The 22,938-nt window shown below is 50.4% G+C and overlaps 1 protein-coding gene across 2 annotated transcripts in view; it reads right to left on the reverse strand.

Moving 5' to 3' along the window:
• The window catches only part of DTX2 (deltex E3 ubiquitin ligase 2), a 31,737-nt gene extending 10,011 nt beyond the window's left edge, over positions 1 to 21,726 (reverse strand). Inside the window, exons 1-5 of one of the 2 annotated variants that reach the window (XM_071764840.1) lie at positions 21,609 to 21,726; positions 16,752 to 17,143; positions 11,776 to 12,355; positions 7,700 to 7,758; positions 593 to 724 (exon numbers count right to left, since the gene is read on the reverse strand). In XM_071764840.1, coding sequence (XP_071620941.1) covers positions 593 to 724; positions 7,700 to 7,758; positions 11,776 to 12,355; positions 16,752 to 17,143; positions 21,609 to 21,715 — 1,270 coding nt within the window. In that variant the 5' untranslated portion in view covers positions 21,716 to 21,726. The remainder of the gene's footprint in view (positions 1 to 592; positions 725 to 7,699; positions 7,759 to 11,775; positions 12,356 to 16,751; positions 17,144 to 21,608) is intronic. The other variant, XM_071764841.1, reaches the window with a different exon arrangement.
• Between the last annotated feature and the right edge of the window lie 1,212 nt (positions 21,727 to 22,938).

Consider the following 22,938-nt stretch of genomic DNA (forward strand, 5'->3'; position numbering starts at 1 on the left):
CTCCACTCCCTTCCACTCCAGCCAGAGGTGACAAATCCTTTGCAATTTGACCTTAAGAGCCCCGGGTGACTCAGGGGGATGCTTGTCTGGAAGAACCTTCTCATCCCATGACTCAACAGTGCCAAGCACTGCTCACAAGCAGACCTCTTGAGAAGGTGCATGGATGAAATGCTCTCCTTGATGGTCCCTCAGCCCCCAGACTTATCCCACCAATGAATTAGGGAATGTCCTGGCACATAGATGCCCAGGGCTCCCCAAAAGAGTGCAGGTGGAGCAGGAGAGGGGCTGCAGGAGTCTGACATGCACAGAGAACAACTGGGGTGCTCCAGCTTGAGTGACTGATGGAAATGAGCAGAGCTACCAGAGGACAGGGTCGACTTTATCACCTGATTTTTACAGCCTGTTAGAGACCATGCAGGCCAGAGGAGAGGTGCCCTGCTTCTCCCTTTGGTGGGATGAGCATCATCAGTCAAATTAGAAGAACCAAGAGGGTGAGGGGAGAGAAAAAAAGGAAAGGAGGGAGGCGGGACAAGTGGAGAGAGATAAAGAGAAGGAGGTGGAAGCAAATATCAAGAGTTTGAGCAGGAACTACCTTTCTTGGACACTTTCCTCCCCTCCTTAACTGAGCTGTGTTTTTTAGTGGCTTTATGGGTGCTGGCAGCTTGAGGCACAGAGGTGAGGTGCACGGGGAGTCCGGCGGCTGCCATCAGAATAGCCGTCATGCCTACAGGGGTGGGAGGGCAACATGCAGGAAGGAAACAATGGGGAAACAAACACATTGATTAAAAGAAAAAAAAAAAAAAAAAAAAGAAAAAGAACCAAAATCAAATTTTCACCTTTCAAAGAAAATAAAAATTAAAAAAAAAAAAAAAAAAAAAGCTCCAATCAAAACAGAACCCAAGCCCCTCGATTCGGGAGACGTGAAACATCCGGGAGGTAACGGTGTTGGAGTCAGCACGAGGAAAGGATCCAGAGGTTTTTGGAAGGAGGAGCCCAGGGAGCAAACTAAAGCAAGGAAATCCAGGCACAAATCTTGCCTGGGACCCTCTGAGCTGGTATGTGAACACAACCTTCCCCTTGGCTTTAGGGCTGCTCAGGCTTGGAGGCTGAGCCAGAGCCCTGGAAGGAGCCCAAAGGATGAGGGGCACCACCTGTAACCCCTAAAGGTCCTGCTCAGCCTCTCCCCCCTAAAGATCTTTCAAAGGCATCACACCAAACCCATCCCCAAGGTCAGTGCCCTCCAACACCAGGACAGTGCCCAGCTCAGTCCCCTTGCCCCATCCTGCCAGCCTACACCTTCTCCTCCTCCAGCTTTTCCACAGCATCCCCATCCCAGTGCAATTCTCCCCTCCCCCAGCCCAGCCCAGCTGTATCCCTGGGATGCAGTTTGTGCAAGCTCATGAATCATGTAAAAGGACAGCCATTCCCTGAAGGAAAAATTGGCACACAGAGCCCTGCAGGACTGATCCTGCTGATCTAACAGGATGCTTGCCTCCACGCTTACAAGTCACAACATTTCTAAGGCAACACAGAGCTGCTTTTCAGAGAAAGCACCTGCCTTTGCTTTCCCAGGAAGTGTTTGCCCACCTGCAACAGTCACCAGAGCTATTAAAAAAAAAATAAATTAATAAATAAATGCTTATGGTTGCAGCCCAACAGCAGAGAATCTACAAGCCACAGCTTCCCCAAAAGTTACCTCTGAAAATGCCATGCAAAGCCACATCCTAATGCTATGGGAATTGCTGCCAGCATCCTGCACAGGAATTCCTGGCCATAGCTGAGATTTCTAAGGATTTTCTCTTTTCAAGCCTCCTGTTCAGCTGGGGTGGGAAAGGAAGATACAAGAGCACATTTATTCAGGTCAAAAATGAGGTGCCTTGCCCACACATGACTGGAAGTCAAGCTGTGATGGGAAGCAGTAGCCAGAGTTTGTGTGCAAGGGGCAAGACTATTTTCTGCCTCAAATATGCAAGCAGCTAAAAACCTAAAAATCCCCTGTGCAAAGCCTGTGCTGCTGCCCCACAAGCTGAACCATCCCTCCCCAGTGCCAGCTGCATTTTTCACCTCTTTCAGGTTGTCCAAATACACCAAATATTCCAGCACCTCTTCAAGTTCTTTCTGGATCCACAAGGCTGGATGCTCTCATTAAAAACTTCCTCATGCAAGGACTAAAAGAGGGACAGAAGGGATTTCACAAGGCAAGGAGAGGGGCACAAATGGACACAGTAATTTCCCTAAGAACCTTTGGCAGAGCTGCTCTGGCCATGGTGTTTCCAAATGGAAAGAGGGAGCAGCAAAACAGGCAGCTGGGATCAGCCTCATTAGGCAGCATCCTTGTTGATCCAAGGTGTAGCCTCCCAATTCCCAGAAGCTGGAGGGACTTCAGAACATGCAAGCACCAAGTTGGGACCCTCACCCTGCTGAGAGCACAGGGCTGAGCCCAAGAAAGGTCCCTGATGGCAGCACAAGCCAGGAGGCTCTGACTGAACATCAGATCCAGAGATTTCACAATCCAAATAACTTCCTTTAAGTCTTGAACTAAAAACCACAAGACTATTGCATGCTCTCAACTCTGCTCTGAGCCAGCAATCCTTTCACTACCCCTCTAAATGAAGAGTTAACATGTTCCCAGAACAAAACCTACTTGTTTTTTGGAGTAAACCTGGCAAAACCACCCAAGCTCCACACCAAGGAGGTATTTTCCCCTTTCAGTAGGTTAAAAGGACTGTCAGAGGTACTTCCAGGAGAGCAGCACCCATCCCTGCAGACCAAAAAGCCCAGAGGAACCCTGTTCTTCAGAACCAAAGATGCAAGACTGGGAGAGATCATCACTGCCAACCTCCCCCTGCTGAGCCTGCAACTGCAATCCCCCAAAACCAAAATGCAGAAAACAAAATGCTCGAAGTTGCCTCCCAAAACCCTGCTCCTGAGCATTCTGATGGCACTGACTGCAAAGACTGACATTTGAAAAGCAAATCCAAAGGCCAGCAGGGATTATCACCACCCCCACACAGCTGACTGATGGGCAAATGCAAAATTAAGGTTTTCTTTCTGAGAGATCAATAACCTCTTGCTAACATGAACAGGCAGAGACCATTTAAAAAGAAAGAACACGACAGAAGTGGAGGCTGAGCAGCTGACTGCAGGTTCTTTATGCTGGAAGCCAAAATTTTGCCTTCAAAAATCAGACCCAGTGAAAAACAGGAGCCCCAGAAGCTGAATTCATTTACCCTCTAACACAGCCCCTCTCACACCTGCAATAACATGTCCAAAACTGCCTGCCAGCATCATGAATCATCACAAAGAAAATAAATATTTATTCCAGACACTTTCTCTGTTTCATTTTATGAGCATCCACACTTACATAAAGCAGAGGGAGGGACCAGGGGAATTACCCCAAGCAAATGTTCTCCCCTGGACAACCTTTAACTGGCCAAGAAAAGGTAACTTTCCACTTTTACCTTTGGACAGGCACACCATGAAACATCCCTTGCAGATTCAAATCAAGAGAGCAGTGAAAAAGGGGATGTTCTGGTGCTCAAACCCCAGCAGCAATTCCTTCTTTAATACAACACTGGAAATCTCAGCATCCAACAAACCTCCCCCAAGTTTGGAGACAGGAGGCCCCAGGTAAAGGATCTCCTTTGATCCAAACCTTCTGTGGGAATCTGTGTTCCCAGGAAGTGGGAAACAATCCCCAGACACAGACGGATGGACCTGGGGGCACAACAGTTCCCATCCAACACTTTTAGGTATCCCTGCAGCTACATGAGGAGCAAATGGGACCCTGGATAAATTCTGCCCTGAATATACAAAAACCAAACTGCAACAAGAGGAACTTGCTCAGATCAAGACTGCTTTGGACACCCATGAGTTCCTCCTGCTCACTGCCTGCCCCAGGAGTTTGAAAAATCATAGTTAATATCTTCACACTTTCCACTGGATTTGTTGCCTCCAAGTATTGGGGGAGGGAAGAGACTTAAAGCATCCCTTGGACTCTGCTCACAGAATTGTCAAGGTTAGGAAAGAGCTCCAAGATCAGAGCCCAACCATCAATCCAGGAGCCACCACCATGGCCACTGGAGCATGTCCTGAAGTGCCACATGCAGTATTTTTTTTTTAATACCTCCAGAGATGGTGACTCCACCACTTCCTTGGGCAGTAAAGAAATTCTTCTTAATATTTAGTCTAAATCTCCATTTCCTCTACTCCTATCATTAGTTACTAGGGAGATTCCAACCTCCTTTCAGGGAGTTGTAGGGAGCAGTAAGGTCTCACCTCAGCCTCCTCTTTTCCAGACTAAAAACCTCCAAGTTCCCTCACTCCTTCCTCACAGGACTTGTGCTCCAGACCCTTCACCAGCTTCTTGCTCTTCTCTGGACACCTTCCAGCAGCTCAATGTCCTTTTTGTAGTGAGGGACCCAGAACTGAGCATCCTGTGAAGGTTTGCAATAACCCCACAGGGAAAACTTCCTTTTCCCCTCTTGCTCAAACCACTTATTTGGCCAGAAATATAACATTACCACTTCCTAGGGGTAAAATTCTTTTCACTTGGTTTTATGACAACATCCACCAGCATTTTTTTTTAAGTCTGCCATGTAAAAAAGAGACTTTTGTAACATCCTGTGCAGAAACTGAGCATGGGGAAAACCCCCTGACACCATGTACTGAGCACTGACCACAGCCTTGCTGACACCTCCAGCCCAAAGCATCCCCCTGGCTCCAGATGCTGAGCTGGATTTGACCTCAGCCTTTAGTAAACTTTTGGTTCCAGTCTTGGGTTTAAGCAGGGAGAGGGCAAAAGGGCAGAACTCACTTTCAAATAGAGCATTGCTACTTCTAATTTGTACAATTACATCCACCAGAAAATCATCCTGGTTAGGATGCTGACAAATGCCCCAGTTCAAGGAACCATGCAAAGGAGAAACACTGTTTTGGTTAAAAAAAGCTCATTTCCAATCATTCACCTTCCAAATAGAAGGATGCTCTTATGACCACCTAGTCCAGCCCCAAGCACACAGCTGAACTCCACTGTTCCCATGGGATGTTAATCCAGCTGATCCTTAAACACCGTGGTTCCACAGCCTCTGGCACTTCACCACACAAACCAAATACTCAGAGGGAAAGAAAAAGCTTAAAAGACAACTTCTCACATGCACCTTGAAGTATTAAAAAAGCAGAAAGTGAGGGTATTTTTTTTTCTTTTGTAGGAAGCATGGTTTTAAAGTCTGCTTCGTGATTTCTGGGGTCCCAAGTGGTGCTTTTGGAAGCCATGAGGCTGACAGTGTTACAAAGCCCTCATTCAAATCCCCATCCATCACCAGTTCCCCCTGCATCCCAGAGATGCACCTGCATTTCTCCAGATTGCCCACAAGCTCCAGGGATTTTCCCTCTCCTGCTCCAAACCAGAGCCAAAGCTGCTGAGAGGTACCTTGGGATGGAGACCTAGAGTGATGGGACTTCTGGAGACTTTTTCCCAGAATAAAGCCACCTTCCCTCTCCCCCATATTGTCACAGAGCCCTTGGGTCCCCAGCCTTTCTGTCACTGCAGTCATGAACAAAAGAGACCCAGGAATTACCTGACTAATAAGTACCTCAAGCACCATTTGCAGGATTTTCAACAGGAACAAAATACCACTTCCCAGAAGAGGGTCTAGAAACAGTGAACAGAGCACAGAAGTGTCCCTCAAGACCCAGCCAATTCATGTTTTGATAAAATTTGCCCTTTTTACCAGAACTCTGCTGCTTGCTTTTTACCAGAGATGTTCCCAGAGCTTTATTTCCATTCCACTTGCTAATTAACTCAGCCAGATGTTGCTTTTGCTTCGATATCATTTTAAGGACATCCTCAAATCCCCATTTTTCTCCTCCTCTGAGGTCTCTCACACTTGGCAGAGAGCAGCACAGCACAATTCAAAGCTGTGCCCTACCAAGACCTGGATCTGAAGGAGATGCTGGTCCCAAGGGGTTTCTTCTGCACCCTGCTGCAATCCAGTGTGCCTCTTGTTAGCTGCCTTGGGAAGAGCTAAACATTATTAAAATGAGTAATTTTTCCCTCTTTTGCACCTTCACCCTCCAACAAGAGAAATATCAATGATTAGCTTAACCTTTTCATTTTATTTTTCTAAATGGTGGTAAATGACTTCTTTTACTTGAGGTCTCCTGCAGCCTTTTATATCTAGAGGTGTAAATGGGCCATGCAGAGTCTCCTCTTCCAAATTAACAGCAGATGTAGAGCTTTAATAACATCACCACAGCCTGGATTCACCAGGGCTCTTCAATTCTTTGCTGTATTTACCTTTGTGTGATTAAGCACCTAATTACACACTCAGTGCTAATAACCAGGGGATGAAATTCAGAGCTTTTTTTTCTAAGCAAAAGGAGTCCTGCTCTGGTCACCCATCAAGAAAAGGTCTGAGCTTGACTCCACACCTCATTTTCACTAAGATTGGTTTGCTAATGGGGAGACAGATGGGCTGCACCCTGCCAGAGGACACTCAGGATCAGTTTTAACACAGTGCCTGTTTGGCTTTAGAGAAATATATTAATATTAGGTGAGTGGAAACATTGACCTTGGGCATCATTTTTAAGCAGGGTAGAACCTGTTGCTTGGGAGGAGAACAAGCACCATCACCTTTCCTGGAAGAAGGTGGTAATTTCTTTCTCTAAGAGCAAGAATATAACTGTCTCTGCTTGATCAGGAGCAAAGTAGGAGCTGATAACCCCAACAGACCACACGTGGACAGGAGCCAGAGGAAGGAGAAGGTTAAAATGAATTCCATAGTGTCTGAAATATGTACAGAAAACCCCAGAAAATACCATCCATCAGGTCCTTTCTACTGATCTACCCCCAGGGTTACCACGTTACAATTTAGATGCTCAGTTGGGGTGGGCACAGGGAGAGGAGGGGAGCACCCATCTCCCCAGGGCCCATCACCCAAGGGCCCCCCAGGCAGAGTCAAACCAGAGGAAAAGTGGTGCTGGGTTTTGGCACAGAAATGCCTCCAAGGAGAGCTGCAAGGCTGAGCTGCTGTTTTCCAGGCAAAACCATTTCATGGTTCCCAGACAAACGTGCTCTGAAAAGGAGCACTGAACACTGGCACTTTCATCCCTCCCAGACACCCTCCTCAGTTGTATTTATAGTGCTGTCTCCACAGGGTTGGATGATAAAAAGCAAACCTGTATTTTGCTGCCACAGGAGACCAGGTTTGACTCCATGTCTGTCCCCTCCTTTCCCCAGGACAAGGTATCACAATTATTTTTCAAGCTAAGGACCACTCCGAGCTTTTGTAATAGCAACAAAAAAAAAAAAATCACATTGGAAACTCCATGTCATCTGACACCAATCTTCCCCCTCACCTTTTTTTTTAAAGTAGCAAGTAAGATCTAGCACTGAGCTTGATCCATGTGCTCCCCCTCAGAAGATGAGTGTCCAACCCTCACAGAAACCCACTCATTTTGAGAGCCTCAGGTCCAGCACTGATAAGAAAAAGTTATTAAGATTTGCTAATCTTATTCTCTGCACCTCCCATCTTTAGGCCCAAGTCACCCTAAATACCAAACGCTAAAATACCCTAAAATCCTAAATACCACTCATGTTTCAGCCTCTTCCTAAAAATCTAAGCCAGGGAAGGCAGAGCCACAGAAGGGCAAACACCTTGTGCAGGTAACCCCGGGTCAAGTGAAGCAAGGTCCTTACCTGCCAGGGCCTGGGTCACTTTGCTGGTTTTGGGCATCTTGAAGGGCAGGTTTGGGACACTGGAGAGAGAGAAGAAAACCAGACAAGTTGAACAGCAGGGATCAATCACCAACAAAACAGAAAGAACTCAGCAAGGGACTGGATATATCAGCAGGGATTGACGATCCCCCCACCTCGGGTCCTACCCCCAAATGTTTTGCTTACTGGTCCAGCAGCTCCATTTAAGTAGCCCAGTCCTTCCAGAGCTATCTAGTAGTTTTATTTCTCTCTCAGAGCTTAGTTGTAGGTAGCTGGCACCAGATCCATCTCCTCCTGGCTGGATTCTGGGATTCTGACCCATCCCACTTTGCTCTGATCCTGGGATGCATCCCTGCTCCTGCTGCTCTACCCCAGAGCTTCCCATGAGAGACAAACTCCTCCATCACTTGGTCCATGGCATGAGCACACAGCCAGGAACCCCCAAAAATTGACCTTAAACCTTCAAGGTGACTTGGTCTCCAGTCAGAGAAATGCTGGGATGCAAGAGCTGCCACTCTACCCAGAAAAAGGTCCCTCTCCAGCCTTGCTTTGTCCACATTTCCATGACAATGACCAGAGCTGAAGAGATTTGGGAATGCCACCTGGCTGCCTCCCACATCCCCACCTCCCTCCTCTCCTACCTGCCACCCTTTGGAAAATGTTCCTGCTGTGCACTGAGCTCCTGGAAGAACCCCCTGGGGCTGTGCTGACAGCCTGGCCAAGTCAGACCAGCTCTCCCAGCCCTTTAAAAAGCTCTCCAGACCACAGAGGCCAAACCTTCCTCTCTTTCAAAGTCTGTGTTTTCCCCTCTGCTGCCCCCAGTTTTGCAATGTCTCCAAATGATGCAATGGATTCTGCTCCCCACAGATTCAACCCCACTGAACACAGGGGAAATCCTCCCCTCCATTTCACAGGGCTATGATTCCTCTTCAGGACTTTTTTTCTTTTGTGATTCAACCTTGCCATCACAGCTCATCCTCAGGTATTTCCCTCCTCCTTCTCTCTCTCTCTCTCTCTCTCTCATCCCTTTGCTTCATTTCATTCCCTATGCTCATCTCCAGACGATGCCTGGGGCAGGGCTGCACCAAGGAGCTTCCTCAGCTGAGGACCAGACCATGGAATCACAGAATATCAGGTTGGAAGTGGCCTCAAGGATCCTCTGGTCCAACCCTTCTAAAATAATTGTTTATCCAAGATGTCTGAGCACCCTGCTGCTGCCCACAGATGAGATGTCTGACCAGTCAGTGCCTTTGACTCCTAGCCAAACGTTCAGCTTGTGCTTCCAACACCTGAAAGTCAATGCCTGAACCCTCAGAATGTTTCCTGGTATCAATTCCTCCTCCCTGGTTTAATTTTGTCCTGCCATTTGCTGCTGCTCCGTGTCCTGGGGGTGACTGGGGGTCAGCAGGTTGAGAAGAAAGGGATGGAAAATAAAACACTTCCCTCAAAGACTCAGCAAGAAGCTCCTGAGATTTCCTATCACAGACTGATGGGAACAGCCTGAGACTTCAGCATGACAAAACCATTTGCTTCTCCAGAGTTTCAACATCCTGTGTTGTCCTACATCCAGTAGGACAGCAAAGCAATGAGGAATATGGAATTAATTAATAACCCCCCCAGAAGATTGCTTCCTGCAGCTTTATTTGCTCCTATCACAAGCAGGACACCCCTCACCATGATTCAGAAGTGCCCTGGGCAGCTCAAGGGATGGATGGCACTGATAAAAGGACACAACCCTTACCATGGAACCTCTCATCTGCAGATTTTTTTCAGTGCTCTCCATGAAAGAGGCCAAATCCATTAAGTGCTGAATACCCAGGAGGAAAACCAAGGCACCGAGGAGGAAACAAATGCACCAAGAAGCAAAAGAACTTGCCCACCTGTATTTAATGCACTAGCAGCAGAGCCAAGGGTATCAGCATCTATTTCAGCCTTGGCATTCCTCACTGGGTTTTCCAGAGGCTTTGGAGAGCATGAAGAAATGAAACCTTCATTTTCAAGTGCCCAACTCCACCCTCCCTCACATCAGCACCTACCCTGCAGCAAGCAGGAAAAAGATTCAATCACTGCCAACACCCCAGACCTCCTGTGCTACCAACAGCCCATTCTGGGGGTTGTTTCTGCCTGTGTCTATTAGACATAACTGTCACAGCCACACAGGGTGTTAGGCAGCTTTCCAGGATGAGCTACACCTCTTTTTCAGCTCTGCAGGAGAGATGTTTGCTTCCTCGCTGCCATTTTTTAGCTGTTTCCTAAAGAAACTGGGTCTGTACACATTCACCTCTCTTTTGAGCCTTTCTGCCAGTTGCAGATCAGCTCTGAGAGGCAGGAGCTGGGTCATCCCTGCAAGCTTTGTGAAGATGAGCAGCTTGGTAAAAAAACAAGTAATCTGCCAGGGCTGCTTGGGAGCCAAAGGCTGGGGGGTGAAAGCAGCACAACCTTTATTAGACACCAGAGAATCCCCCACGCTGCTCCCTTCCCTTCAGCCCCTGAGGATGGGGAGCTGCACACCACAGCTAGGAGGAATGAGCAATGCTGGATGCAGACAGAAATCCTTGGCAGGCTAATTAGTGCAAGATAATTAATGCTTCATCTTCCCCCCCTCCCAAGGCCACACAATTTGGTGATGCTGGAGGAGAGTCAGCAACTGGGAGGGAAGGGGAACCACAAGGTGGGGGGGGGGGGGGAAGAAGATGGGGAACCTAGGGGATAAAATAACCCAGGAATGTTCTGGGTTTCAGGATTAAATGAAACACATTGTTAAGAGTTTGCTACTCAAGTTTCATCTAATTCACAGAAATGAGGGCATTTTCTTGCTGGAACATGGGATTCCTGAGCCTGTAACCTCAGCCAGGATTAATTCCACACACCCAGCAGCATTTCCAACTCAAACCCAGCACTGATGGGGGAAAAGCCACCCCAAGCTGTCAGCTGGTGCTGGGAACATCCCTTTCCTATCCTGCACTACCCTGGCAGACAGATTGCCCCCCTCCCCACCTCCCTGCCTGGGGCTGGCTGGCTGGCAGGGAGGAAGGAGTGAGGGAAACTAATCCCAAAGGACTGGAGATCCAGACATCATCCATCAGCCATGAAAAGCCAGCAATGCACATCTTTGTTGTGCCTTTCCCTGGGGTCCTTTGGGGTGAGCCCCCCCCCCCCAGCTGCTGCATCCCTGCTGCATCCCTCCCAGCTCAGCACACGGCCACGGGCTGGATCTGCAAATCCACAGGTGCTCCTGAAGGGCTGTGTGGAAAACAGAGGCTTCCAGTGGTGTGTTTGGTGGCAACCACTGGTGCTAAGGAACAGGAAGGGAGCTTGCAGAGATCACAACAGCTCCTAATGTCCTGCCTGCAAAAAAAAAAACAACCTCCCTAACAAACCCTGTAGCCAGAGAAGTGCCCAGCCACATCCCAGCATCTTGGCCAGGTCCTGCCAAAGGTCCCACTTGCCTGGGTGCCCAGGACACACTCACAGCCTCCTGGGGACAGCCAGCTGGTGGCCAGGAGAGCAGGGAGAGAGGCTGCCAGCTGGGGGTGCAGGGTTTGCCCTGGGGGTGCCTGTCACAGAGCTCTGCCAGCACCCAACCAGCCCTTCCCAAGCATCCCAAGAGCTGCCACCTTCCCCGTGTGACAAGCCCTGCTGTCCCCAGCAAAGACTGAACCATCCCCTCTGTCAGTAGCACACAATGTACCCAGACCCTGCCAAGCTCAACATTCTGTGGAGAGGAGCTGAGCTGCCAGACCACAAGTTTGCTTTTCATGGAGATGGCAGCAGCCAAAAAAAACCTGAGAGGTGAAACACCTGAGAAGTGAAGGCTCTGCCTTTCACACAGGTGAGGTGCAGACACAGCCCTCCCACTGCTCACTGATGGGTGTTGCAATCTTCTGTGGCAAGATCCACACCTACTGGAAACCAAGGCACAAATACCCCTCCCAGGCTAAGGAGAAGACCCTTGGGAAGTCCTCTTGGAGAGAGGATCTCCTGGATCAGGAAGACCCGAGCACGGAAGCTCTCTCAGAGACGTGCACATGATTTAAAGGTGAGTGAGGGGTCTGTACCTGATTCCATTTGCTGCTGGCAGTCCTGGGGTGGGCCCTCCAGCTTGAGACAAAGCCCAGGTGCTCTGTGAGTTGAGTCTGGGGGTCGACCTTGCTCCAGACAAAGTTGGTTTGTTATAGGGCACGAAGCTGGAAGAACTTACTGACACCGTCCTAGCAGGAACCTGAGGAGCAGTGGAAGAAGTTGGGAAGTTGATCATGGAGTGCCGGTAACGTGTGGTGATGGGACCAGTCCCACTGGTCTGCCAGCACTGCTGGCAGGAACAAGAAACCCCTGGGTGAAGAGGTGCTGGGGAAACCACCACAGGGTACGGGGCATCCGACCGCCTCTGGACGCGGCGTTGGAACTTGGTGGCTTTGTTGGTTTGGACTTGAGCCAAAAAGTCAACTTCGTAGTTGTAACCCAAACGTCCAAGGTCTACACGTTGGTGGTAGGTGGTGTGGGCTTCCTCCAGGAAGACACAAACGTTCATCTCATACGGGGACCACCCCCCTTCATCGTTCTGCCACTCCCAGACGATGCCCTGCCCGGCGGCGGAGTCCCTGGGGAAGAGGTGTCTGTGGACAGCACGCATGGTCCCTGGGGGGGGACAAAGAATTAAAAGGATTTGTTGAACAGGGAAGTCAGGAGGACCTGGTGTCTCTCCTCACCTCTCCCTCAGCAAGGGCACACTAAGAGATTTTTCTTTTTCTGAGTTTGCTGCTGCAGCTCAGAGAAGTGCAACACCCACCCGAGATCCCTGTGCTTCTGCCAGATCTGATTGTGGGCTGGCAACAGGTTCAAAAGCTGCAAGGAGGAAGGGAAGGAGGGAAGGGGAGAGGATACAGAGACAGACACACCCAAGCACAAAGGCACAGCACTCACATTTACCTCCCTAACACTAAAAAAAAAAATGAAGGAAAAAAAAAAAAAGGAAAAAAAAAAAAATCAGGCTGAGGCTCAGATCTGGCTAAAAAAAAAAATCCAACTCCCACAGCCTTGACAACAGAGTAACTATAGAGACATGACACCATCAAGAAGTACTTTGCAAGAGTGCTGAAGGGGCTAAACACCCACTCTGCTACACAAGGATTTGGGCAACTTTGCTCTTGGGGGAGAGAAGTCTCACAGGGACTTTGGAGAGGGGGCAGCTAGAGCCAGAAATCCTGGAGAGGAGAAGACAGTGAAGTCATTTGGAAGCTGGAGAGAGCAGCTGTTCAGACAAAGGAAGAGGAATGAAAGCAGACACACTGCACTTCCAAGGCCACTTGACAGCAACAGCAGGAGCTCCAAGCCCCCTGGAAGCCTGGCTTCACTCCTGGTTACTTTATTCCTTTCTTGAAAAAAGAAAAAGCCTCATGAGAGGGAGAGGTAAGCCACCCAGCAGGACAGGAACTCTGAAACCACTGCAAAAACAGGTTCCTGCAGCAGGGGCAAAACTGGGAAAATCCTGGGAAAATCTGCTGCTGGGAAAATCCTCGGGAGCACTGAGGAGTGGGAAATGCTGCAGGGTGAGCAAGTCTGGGGATGCCAGTGGGTGGGGGTGAAGCAGAGAATTGACATGATACAGGAGGTGTTCAGAGAAGAACAGCACCAAAAGGAAAAAAAATTAAAGCCTCCTTAGAGATCATGAGAGCTCCAGGAGCACAGGTAAGAGCAATACCCACCCATACCACCTGTGGAGAACTGCTCTGGATGTTGCTGCTGGCTCCTTTGGGGGCTGACAGCCCAAGGGAACTCTCTGCCCAAGCAGCACACCCCAAAGAAGAAGAAGGACAGTCCAAATGGGCCCCCCCACTGCCAAAACCCAATTGCTGCCTAAATTCAGGCTCTGGCTGGATTAGCTCTGCCTCCCGTGGGTGTCCTTCCCATCCCAGAGTATTGGGATGCTGCAGAAACTACCAGGAGATAAAGTGTAAGGTCATTAATCAATTCCTCACTGCTAAAAACTCTGCTTAACAGCAGAAAAGTCCCATTTCTGTTCCTATGGCACTCCTGGGCTTCTTTGTAAATGGTGCTGGTGGTTTGTGCTCAGCACTTAAGGTCAGACCATCATGAGACCCTGTGCAGGTCTGTCCCACTTGTCATTGATTTAACAGAAGCTAAATCAGGATAGATCTGAGCTCCAGAGCTGATATGAAGGCTGAGGCTCTTTCAAAAGCAGAACATGCCAGACCAACAAGCAGCAGGAGCAGTGTTTCTGCTGGGAATGATTTGCTTCAGCCCAGGCAGGGGATGGAGCAGCCAGGAAAGGTCCAGCACTTATTCCCAACTACTTCTCCAGCAGCCAGAGCACAGGGAATCTGCTCCCAGGAAAAAAAGGACTACTACAAGTGAAGCAAGGGGTCAGAAAGCCCAGCAGGACTCATCCCAGAGGAGGCTGCCCCTGCTTTGCTGGCAGGTGAGAAGCTGAGAGCAACCCAGAGAGGACTCGAGGAGTTTGCAAGCAACCTGTGTTTCTAACATCCCAAAACAGCAGCAGGGAGAAAGAAGAGTTGTCAGGAGTCAGGAACAAGGCCACACACTTGGAAAACATCCCCCATACCCCCAGGCTGGCAGGGAAACTGCCATTCCTCTCCAGGGTGGGCAAACACTCACTCCCAGCTAATCCACCTCGACCAGCAGCTGAAGCCCATGGCTAATCCTGCCTGCCAGATGCCCCTGCACAGCTGCCATTCCCATCACTGGGGACACTGCTCCTGTTCACACTGCCTTCCTGTTATTCTCCCTGGCTTCCTTTGAAGAGTCTGATTGTCCATCTAATAGCTGATGAGCAGAATACAACAGCCTATTTTTTTTTTTGCTCTGTTTAAAATTTTTTTTTTTTCCCCGGGATGTTTCCTGCAGAGATTCTTCTCTCCAGCACATGACAAAGGTCAGCTGGCTGCTTGCTCTGAAAGGTTCATGTTTAAGGCACAGCCCTGTAGAGAGGAAAAGCTTTGCTTAGAACTGGGCCACCAAAAGGGGATATGACAGTCACGTTGCAGAGCACACAGGTACCTGTGGAGGGCTGGCACAGATAAGGCTTAAAGGTTGGAAATGAAAACTGAAACAGGGAAAGGGCAGGGACAGAGATGAGAAATAAGTACAAATCTACAAAACCCACTCTGGATGCTGGCAGGACAGGTGTCTGTGGATCCCTCAGACTCAGGAGAGGGGTCCCTGGCTCTTCCCAGCACCCAAGGGATGTGGGTTCTGCTGAGCAGGTGGTGAATGGATGGAAAAGCAGGAGCCTCTTCCCAAGAGCTCTGAGCAAAGAGAAGCAGCAGCAAAGAAGGGAGCAGGAAGGGGGCTGAGCTTCCATCCTCCTGACTTTTATTGAGGGAGATGGGAGGGAATCCAGACCCCTCTGGGTACCACCTCTCCTGGATCCCTCAGGGTCCTGAAGACCCTCTCTCTGTACTGGTACCAAAAATCAGCCTGGTCCACTCAAACCATAACAGAAGCTCAAAGCCCTGGCCACTTGACCAGGGGGAAAGGCTGCAGCAGAGCCAGGCACTGGAATTGACCTTTTTGTTCTTAACAACTCAGCTGCAGATCTCATCCAAGGAAAGATGAGATCACAACAGCCAGCAGAAAATTCCAAAATTGCCTTGGACTATCCCTTAGAGATGACCCCTCCAAACCTCCATGTGATGGACAATATTCACTGGGTGTTTTGAGATCTTTCACAAAGGTCTAAAGAGATACAAGACCTTTGCAGAGAGGTCAAGTCCACCTTTCTAGAGGCCTTGAGCAGAAGGTTGAGACTCACATTGGGACACATCCCTCACCCTCCCATCCTTCACCCTCACTAAACTGCCCCTTTCCTGATAAGGGATAATCTGGGACTGGTCCCCAAGGGCATTGGCTGAAAGGACATCTTGTCCTGGAAAGTTCCTTCTCAAGTTTGGCATGAAGAAACCAAGGAATTGCTGCTGGAGCCAGGTGTGGTGATCCATGCCTGAAGCCACAGCCTCAGCAGGGCTTCCAGGTGCTCCAAGAGGCCATGCAATCCAGCTAAGAAAGCTCCTCACTGAGGATGGCACTAGAAAAACTAATCCTAAGGTCAGCAAGTCAGAATAAAAACAAGGATGCAGCTGTGATAACCACTTGCATTTGCTCCCACCACTTCCTTTTCCTGTAGGAACTGCCTGATAGTGCAGCTGATTCAAGATATTGCTCACTTATTTCTTCAGCTGGCAAGAAACCAGCCCATTGCCCATCTCTGAAGCTTGGGCTGATGCTTGTCTGGGTCCTGGGGTGATGGGAAAAATGTCAGCAAAGGGGAAACTGATGCACAGAAGAATTTTCTACAGCAGCCATTCATTCAGGGTGTGTAATTTGGGATCTCCCTGGATTTTCCAGAGATGAAGAGCGTGCATTCCACCCCTGCCCCCTTTTCTAAGCTACAGCTGCTCAGCACATCTGGAGCAATCTCAGTAAATCCTGAGCTGCTGACCTTGGTGACCCCAAGTGAGATGAGGTGAGAAGGAAAATCAGGTCTCAATCCTGCTATTAAGCCCAACCTGCCCTTCCTCCCTGGGAGGAACCAAGCCAGCCTGGTACAGTACAAGTGTAGGGAATGTTCTACTGCAGCATGACAGTGGGGGCTGCAGGATTTTGCAGAGCAGCTTGTGTGGGGCACAGTGCCAGGGTAAAGCAGCTGCCACTCCAGCCACAGCGGGAACGAGGGAGTCAAACGGGAGGGTGTGAAGCATTAAAATAATAATTTTTTAAAAAGCCCTTTTTTTTAATGTGAGTGGTCTTGATAAGTCAGGGCAGGAAGAAAGTTTGCAACTCCCAGGGTGCTGGCTCTGAGCTCCAGAGGTTCCATAAGGAGGGTCCTTAAGGTCCCCACCGCCCCAGCCCCGCAGGTTCCCCCTGCCAGCACCTATTTCCTCACGTGCTGGGTGACACACAGCAGAGTTTTGTAGGGCTTTTCCTGTTTCCTCTTATCTTCAAGGACTCAAGCAACCTCACCAAAAGCCCAGGAGGAGCAGGGAAGCTCCCTTACCTGTATCCTGCCGGAACTGTGTGAAGCTTGGAATGTCGATGACGTAGGGGGCCAGGGCAGGATCCGCGTGTCCCAGAGGGATGCTGCTGACAAGCCCTGCTCCTGAATGCCTCCCCTTCTGCTGAGAGGCCTGAAAAACCTGCTCGATGTAGCTGCAGACGTTGGCTCTGTAAGGCCTCCACCTGCCAAATTCATCCTGCCATTCCCACACTGCCACGGCTGGGGAATTGCTGCCGGGCCCCGGGGCAGAACCGGGGAGTCCGGATGGCCCGGCTGAACTGCTTCCTGCTCCCTGAGATGCTGCCATGGTCTTCTCCTCCCTGAGCTCTGAGCAGGTTGGGACTGGAAGTGGCAGCTGTGTGCTGGCCTTACACCATTTTCTTCTGTGGAACCTGAAGCAAGAAACAAGGAGAACAGAGAGAGCTGAGAATGATGCCCCAAATCCCCCCTTGCCCTGCATCCACTTTTAAGAGAGGGAAACAAGCTTGGCCCTTCACAGAGGATGCTCACTATGCTTTTAGGCTACAGAGAAGTGGACTGGCCTCAAAACCCCCTGGTGAGGGGCTAATGAGGCACCACCACTCACTCCCAGCCAGTGCTGGCAACTTCTCTTCCTAATTTAGAGCAAAAACTCTTTGGGGACTCTCAGCTCTCTAAAGACACCACCAGTCACTGCAGACAGAACCAAGCCAGAGCTGTTGCTGGTCTGTGTTGGGCAGGTCCATGAGCCCTGACCAGAGTTCAGATGCTCAGGAGGATGCCAAGGCAAGTGGTCACTCTGCATCCTCCAAACCTGTGCTCAGCACCAGCCCTGGCAGCATTCATCCTGAGCAAGCAGCTCTCCAAGCCCTCATCTACACAAATCACTTGGTTCCACAAAAGCAGTTCCCAGACACTGATCATAGTTCCAGGACCATGATGTCAGCTCCAGTCAGGTTTTTCTGCATTATACCTGCAAGCAAAGCCAGCAGACAACCCTTCACACTCAGTCTGTAGAAACAGACACATGGAGCTGAGTGAAGAAGGGTCAGGAACGAGTAGGGAAGCCCCAGGAGGAGCAGGGCTGAGGGCAGTGGTTTAGTGTGTCCTCAAGTTCTCAGGTTGGAGAGCAAGGAGAACTTTAAACAAGGGACAATCTGCATCAAGAGACTCGAGTCATCAAGAGAGAATCTGGAGAAGAACAGAGAATGGGGTGGAAGCCTTAAGGCATCCAGATAAAAACATAAAGGACATTAAGTAAATCATAACTCAGAGAAGAGACAGGAAGCAGAGACAAAAGATCACAGTCAGTCTTAGCCCTGAGGATGTAGTGATGTAAAAAATCAGACCCACAGCCACCATGTGGTCACCAAACTGTCCTAGAGACACCCGAAGTCTGACATTTGGTCTCCCTCATCTGCTGTGTCATTGCAAGGAATGCTGCAAGGAATCTGGGGACAAGTGTCTCAGAGCCAGAATGCCAGACAGAGCACTGGAGATCCCTGTGGTTGCTTCTCAGCAAGTGGCTCTGACTGCAAATGAGCAGAATTCATTTTATTCCAAACTAAAGTCACCTTCTCCCTCCTCACATCTCATCATGGATTGCTGAACTCCCAGCAGGGAGCTACGAGCTTAGATCCCATCAAATGGAAAAGTTCAGGTCTCCCAAGAGGCAGAGCAGCAGTGGGTGGCTTCCACTGGAAGATGCCATCTGCCCAGAGAATGACATCCTTGGTGGATGGGGGAAGATCCCACGCTCCGTGGAGCATCCCATCCCCCCTGCTTGTGCAGCTTGTTAGCTTAAAAAAAGAAAGAGAAAAAGCAAGTGAAGAACAGACACACCCACATGTCTGCATTTTTAAAACGAAAGCAACACCTTCTCCAGGAACTCACTGCAAATTCCTTCATCAGCTGCTCTGGGATTTTTACAGAACACCCCCAGCTCAACTGGTGTTGGTGACAAACCACTCCAGGCCACCAACAGACTTTGCTCTCTGCAACTCATCTTCCTCCAAAAAATTCCTTCTCCCCTGATGCACTCAGGGCACTTATTTTACTCCTCAAACCAACAAGTTAAAATTTGAGGTATCCAACCTAACACCTGCCCCTGACAGCTCTTTCCATGGTGAATTTCCCATGAACACATCTCCTCCTCATGGACCTCCACGAGCACGGGGGTTCTGTAGCTTCAGGTTCTCCTCTCCTACCCCCACGAGGCCATGCAGCAGGTTCTCTGACCTCCAAACAGAGAACCAACACCTTTTTCACCTCCCCAAGTTTGTTGTCCCAAAGCAACCATTCCTCTGCACGACCCACAACCAGCAGGAGAGCAGAGGGAACCCATTCGTTTCCCTTCCTTTTTGAAACAGGGCAGCAGGAAATGGAAAAAAATAAAATAAATAAAAAGTGATCCCAGCAGAAAGTCCAATGCCAGCTCAGTGTCACCTTTCACCTCGCTGTGATGCTGGCCTGGTGACAAAAGCTTTGTCACTCAGCCCCTGGATGGCAGTGATGCACAGGTACCACCCGGGCTGCACGTGAGCCCCACGTGCTCCAGTGTTTGCTTCCACATCCAAATGGAAAAATATTCCCTGCTCTGGGACTGCTGGTCCAAAGGAGGAGCCAGGGGCGTATTCCAACCTCCCTGCTGGAGCCAGCAGCTGTTCATGTGGATTTGGGAAGCGTGGAATGTGGGAGAGCCTTCAGTCAGCCAAAATTCCACGAGTCCTTGAAATAAGGCAAACAAGAAAAGGCTTGAAATTGCAGTTCCTTTCCCCTCTCCATGAATTCAGAAATATTAAAAGCTGAAGAATTCTGGGGAAGAGCTGCTCGGAGGGCTCTCAGCCCAGCTCCTTGGGCTGCTGTGTGTGTGTTGCACTAAGGCAGAAAAAAAAAAAAAAAAAGGTTTTGGGCAGGCAGAGCTGTGCAGAGACAGCTGAGTGCAGCTCAGGATGTGTCACACATCCCACTTGACCAACACCACGTTCTGGGAGCCAGAAAAACCACCCTGGCTCTGCCCTGGGGAGACTGGAAGCCCAGAGAGGGCATCTTACCCATCTTTGCTAAAATCTCACATTCTACAATGCTCCACCTGGACCTTGAAAAGTGCCTTGAAAAGCTCAAAGTCATCCCAATCCCCTAAAAGTTGTGTTTACTCACAAGTTGATTCAGTCCTGGCCACTTATGGGCCACTTTGTCCCAAAGGAAAATGACACCAGGCTCCTGGAAATGCAAACTTCAATATTCCATCCAGCTGCCCTCCACTTATAACTTGGATGAAGATCTTGATTTTGGATTTGTGGGGTTGGATCTTTACAGCACAACCTCTGAAACGTTTGCCCACGTGCCTTTCATCAGGGACTTGGACAGGAAAAGAATTGGGTGTATTTGGGATGTGCTTCCCAGCAGATTCCAGATTCTCTTCCTGCTCCTCAACCTCCAGAAAATGAAAGCAGGGGAAGGGGGCAGGTGGGAATTTAAGATTTTGAAAGACATGTTTAGTTCTCAAACTGTTCTGCTTCCAGAAAGCAGCATCTGCTTTCGTTTTAAATGCAGGATTTTAAAATTCATGGGTCTGAGTTCTAAAAATGCCAAATCCCTTCTTAAGTTTCTGAACTGAAATTGCCACCTCTGCTACAAGTAAAAACGTGCCTGGAAAAGAAAAGGCTTCAGGAGCCCCTGAGATGGGCTGAATTTAAAATAAATAAATAAAACCAGATATGGTAAAACAGACTTTTCAGCAGGTGGCTCAGAAAAGAGGGTGCCCAGGAGGGATTTTTTAAGCTCTTTGACCACCGGGTGAGAGGTGGGACTGGAAGGGGTACAGAGATCCCATGGGAAAAGATTACACAGGGATTAAGGAGAGCACATAAAGAGGGAATGGAGCTGTACCATAGCCATGAGCACCCCTGGAGTAACCCCACAAATGCCCTGAGCCCCCACCCCAAACCCCCCCATCACCTAAACTCCTCTTTTACTTTTATCCAACCCCCCCCAGCATCAACCCCGGGCCAGGAGCAGAGGAAGGAGGTAAAGAGGAGGTTGGATTCATTAATTCCAGATCCATTTGCCCTTTGCCACCCTCCTGCTGCTGATCCTCAGGGAGCAAAGTGACAGCCAAAAAAAAAAAAAAAAAAAAAAGAAATAAACCCCAAACCTGGGTTCCTTCCATCCCAAACCAGCTTCAGGGGAGTTCCCTTCGGAGCAGAAAATAAAGACGGACACGGAGGAGAAAACAAAGCGTGTGGGGAAGGCTCATTCCAGGCAGGAAAACCCAGGGAAGCTCTTGGAGCAGGATCACCCGAACACGGGATCCCCCCGAACCGGGACCAGGCTCCTCCTGAGCACCCACATTATTTATTTGGGGGAGCCCTTTTCCCCTAACAGGATTCCCTCAGCTCCACCAGCACCACGAGGGCTGTTCCCGATTATTCCAAATCCAACCAAGCGGACCCGGTGTCTCCGGTCCGGTCCGGTCCGGCCGCTCCCCACCCCTTCGGGGGGCTCCAGAGCCCACCCTGCGAGCTCTGGGCAGCACCCACAGCCCCACCGAGCCCCTCCTGGCTTCAACACGGCACCTCCGCGGGGTCAGACCGGGGCAGGGTCCGGCCGGTACCGACCCAATTTAGGAGGGAAAGAGGGGCCAGGGCCTAGTGCGAGGGGAACCGCGTCCCGGTCCCACGGGCCGAGGAGGGGACACACGGTCCCACGTCCCGCAGGGGAAGTCGCGAAACAGCACGGGCAGGGCTGGGTCGAGCGTCGGTACCGGTCGGTACCGGGGAGAGCCCCGTGACGGGAGGCCCGGAGCTCCGTACCACGGGGAAAGGGTTTGTAAGCTCTGCTTAACCTCCAGCCCCCCTCCGTTTCCGAGCCCCTCACCTCGGTTCCACCGCCTCCGGACCCGCTACGCCTCTCAGCCCGGTGCCGGTCCCGGCAACAGCGGTTGCGGAGCCGCCGCGTCCCGGCCCGCGGGAGGCACTGCGCATGCGCACGCGCGGCCGCCTGGGGGATGTAGTGCGGGGGCGGGGCCAGGGAGTTAGGGGCGGGGCCATTAGTGGGTGGGCGTGGTCAGTGGAAAGGGGCGGGGCCAAGGGCGGGGGGAGTGCGGGAGGGGATGCGGGGAGAGGGGGAAATGGGGGGTGTGGAGACACTGGGAGGGGGACACAGGGTGGGTGGGACACTGGGAGGGTGACGCGGGGTGTGTGTGACACCAGGGAGTGTGACATCGTGTGAATGTGACACTGGGGAGTGTGACATGGGGTGAGTGTGACATGGGGTAAGTGTGACACTAGGAGTGTGAATGGGGTGTGTGTGACACTGGGAGGGTGGCACTGGGGTGAGGGTGACACTGGGGAGTGTGACACTGGGTGAGTGTGACACCAGGGAGTGTGACACCGTGTGAGTGTGACATGGGGTAAGTGTGACATGGGGTGAGTGTGACATGGGGTAAGTGGGATTTATTGCCAGTTGGATTGACACCCATGTCAAGGAGAAACAACACCCTGGGGCTTTTTGTTCCTGGGGTTGTTCCATACACTGCCCCTGTGCTGCAGACACCTGCTCAGATCCCTTGGGAGGGGTGGTTTATTCCTGTAAAGATGGAATTATAAAAACAGAAATTCATTCTGGAGCACTGGTGGGTAGGGAAATGATTTCTTATCCCTGTGTTAGCTCAGGCCCCACCCTGGTTTTCCCCTTCAGCAGCCACAGCCCAAACCACCCCCAAGGTATTGCAGGCCCAGGAAGCTTTTCCCAGCCCAAATGATTTTAATCTCTCTTGGACTTTACACCCAGGAAGCTCCCCTGTGATACATCTGCCCCTGTCCTCAGCCCTGGTGAGGCCACACCTCGAGTCCTGTGTCCAGTTCTGGGCCCTTCAGCTCAGGAAGGAGATTGAGGTCCTGGAGCAGGTCCAAAGGAGGCACCTGGGCTGGTGAAGGGACTGGAGCACAGATCCTATGAGGAGAGGCTGAGGGAGCTGGGGGTGTTGAGGCTGGAGAAGAGGAGGCTCAGGGGAGACCTCATCACTCTCTACAACTCCCTGAAAGGAGGTTGGAGCCAGGGGGGGGTTGGGCTCTTTTCCCAGGCAACTCTCAGCAAAACAAGAGGGCACAAGAGGTCTCAAGTTGTGCCAGGGGAGGTTTAGGTTGGACATTAGAAAGAATTTCTTTCTGGAGAGGGTGCTCAGCCATTGGAATGGGCTGCCCAG

The sequence above is a fragment of the Heliangelus exortis genome, chromosome 21, assembly GCF_036169615.1.
Source record: "Heliangelus exortis chromosome 21, bHelExo1.hap1, whole genome shotgun sequence".
Classification (NCBI taxonomy): Eukaryota; Metazoa; Chordata; class Aves; order Apodiformes; family Trochilidae; genus Heliangelus; species Heliangelus exortis.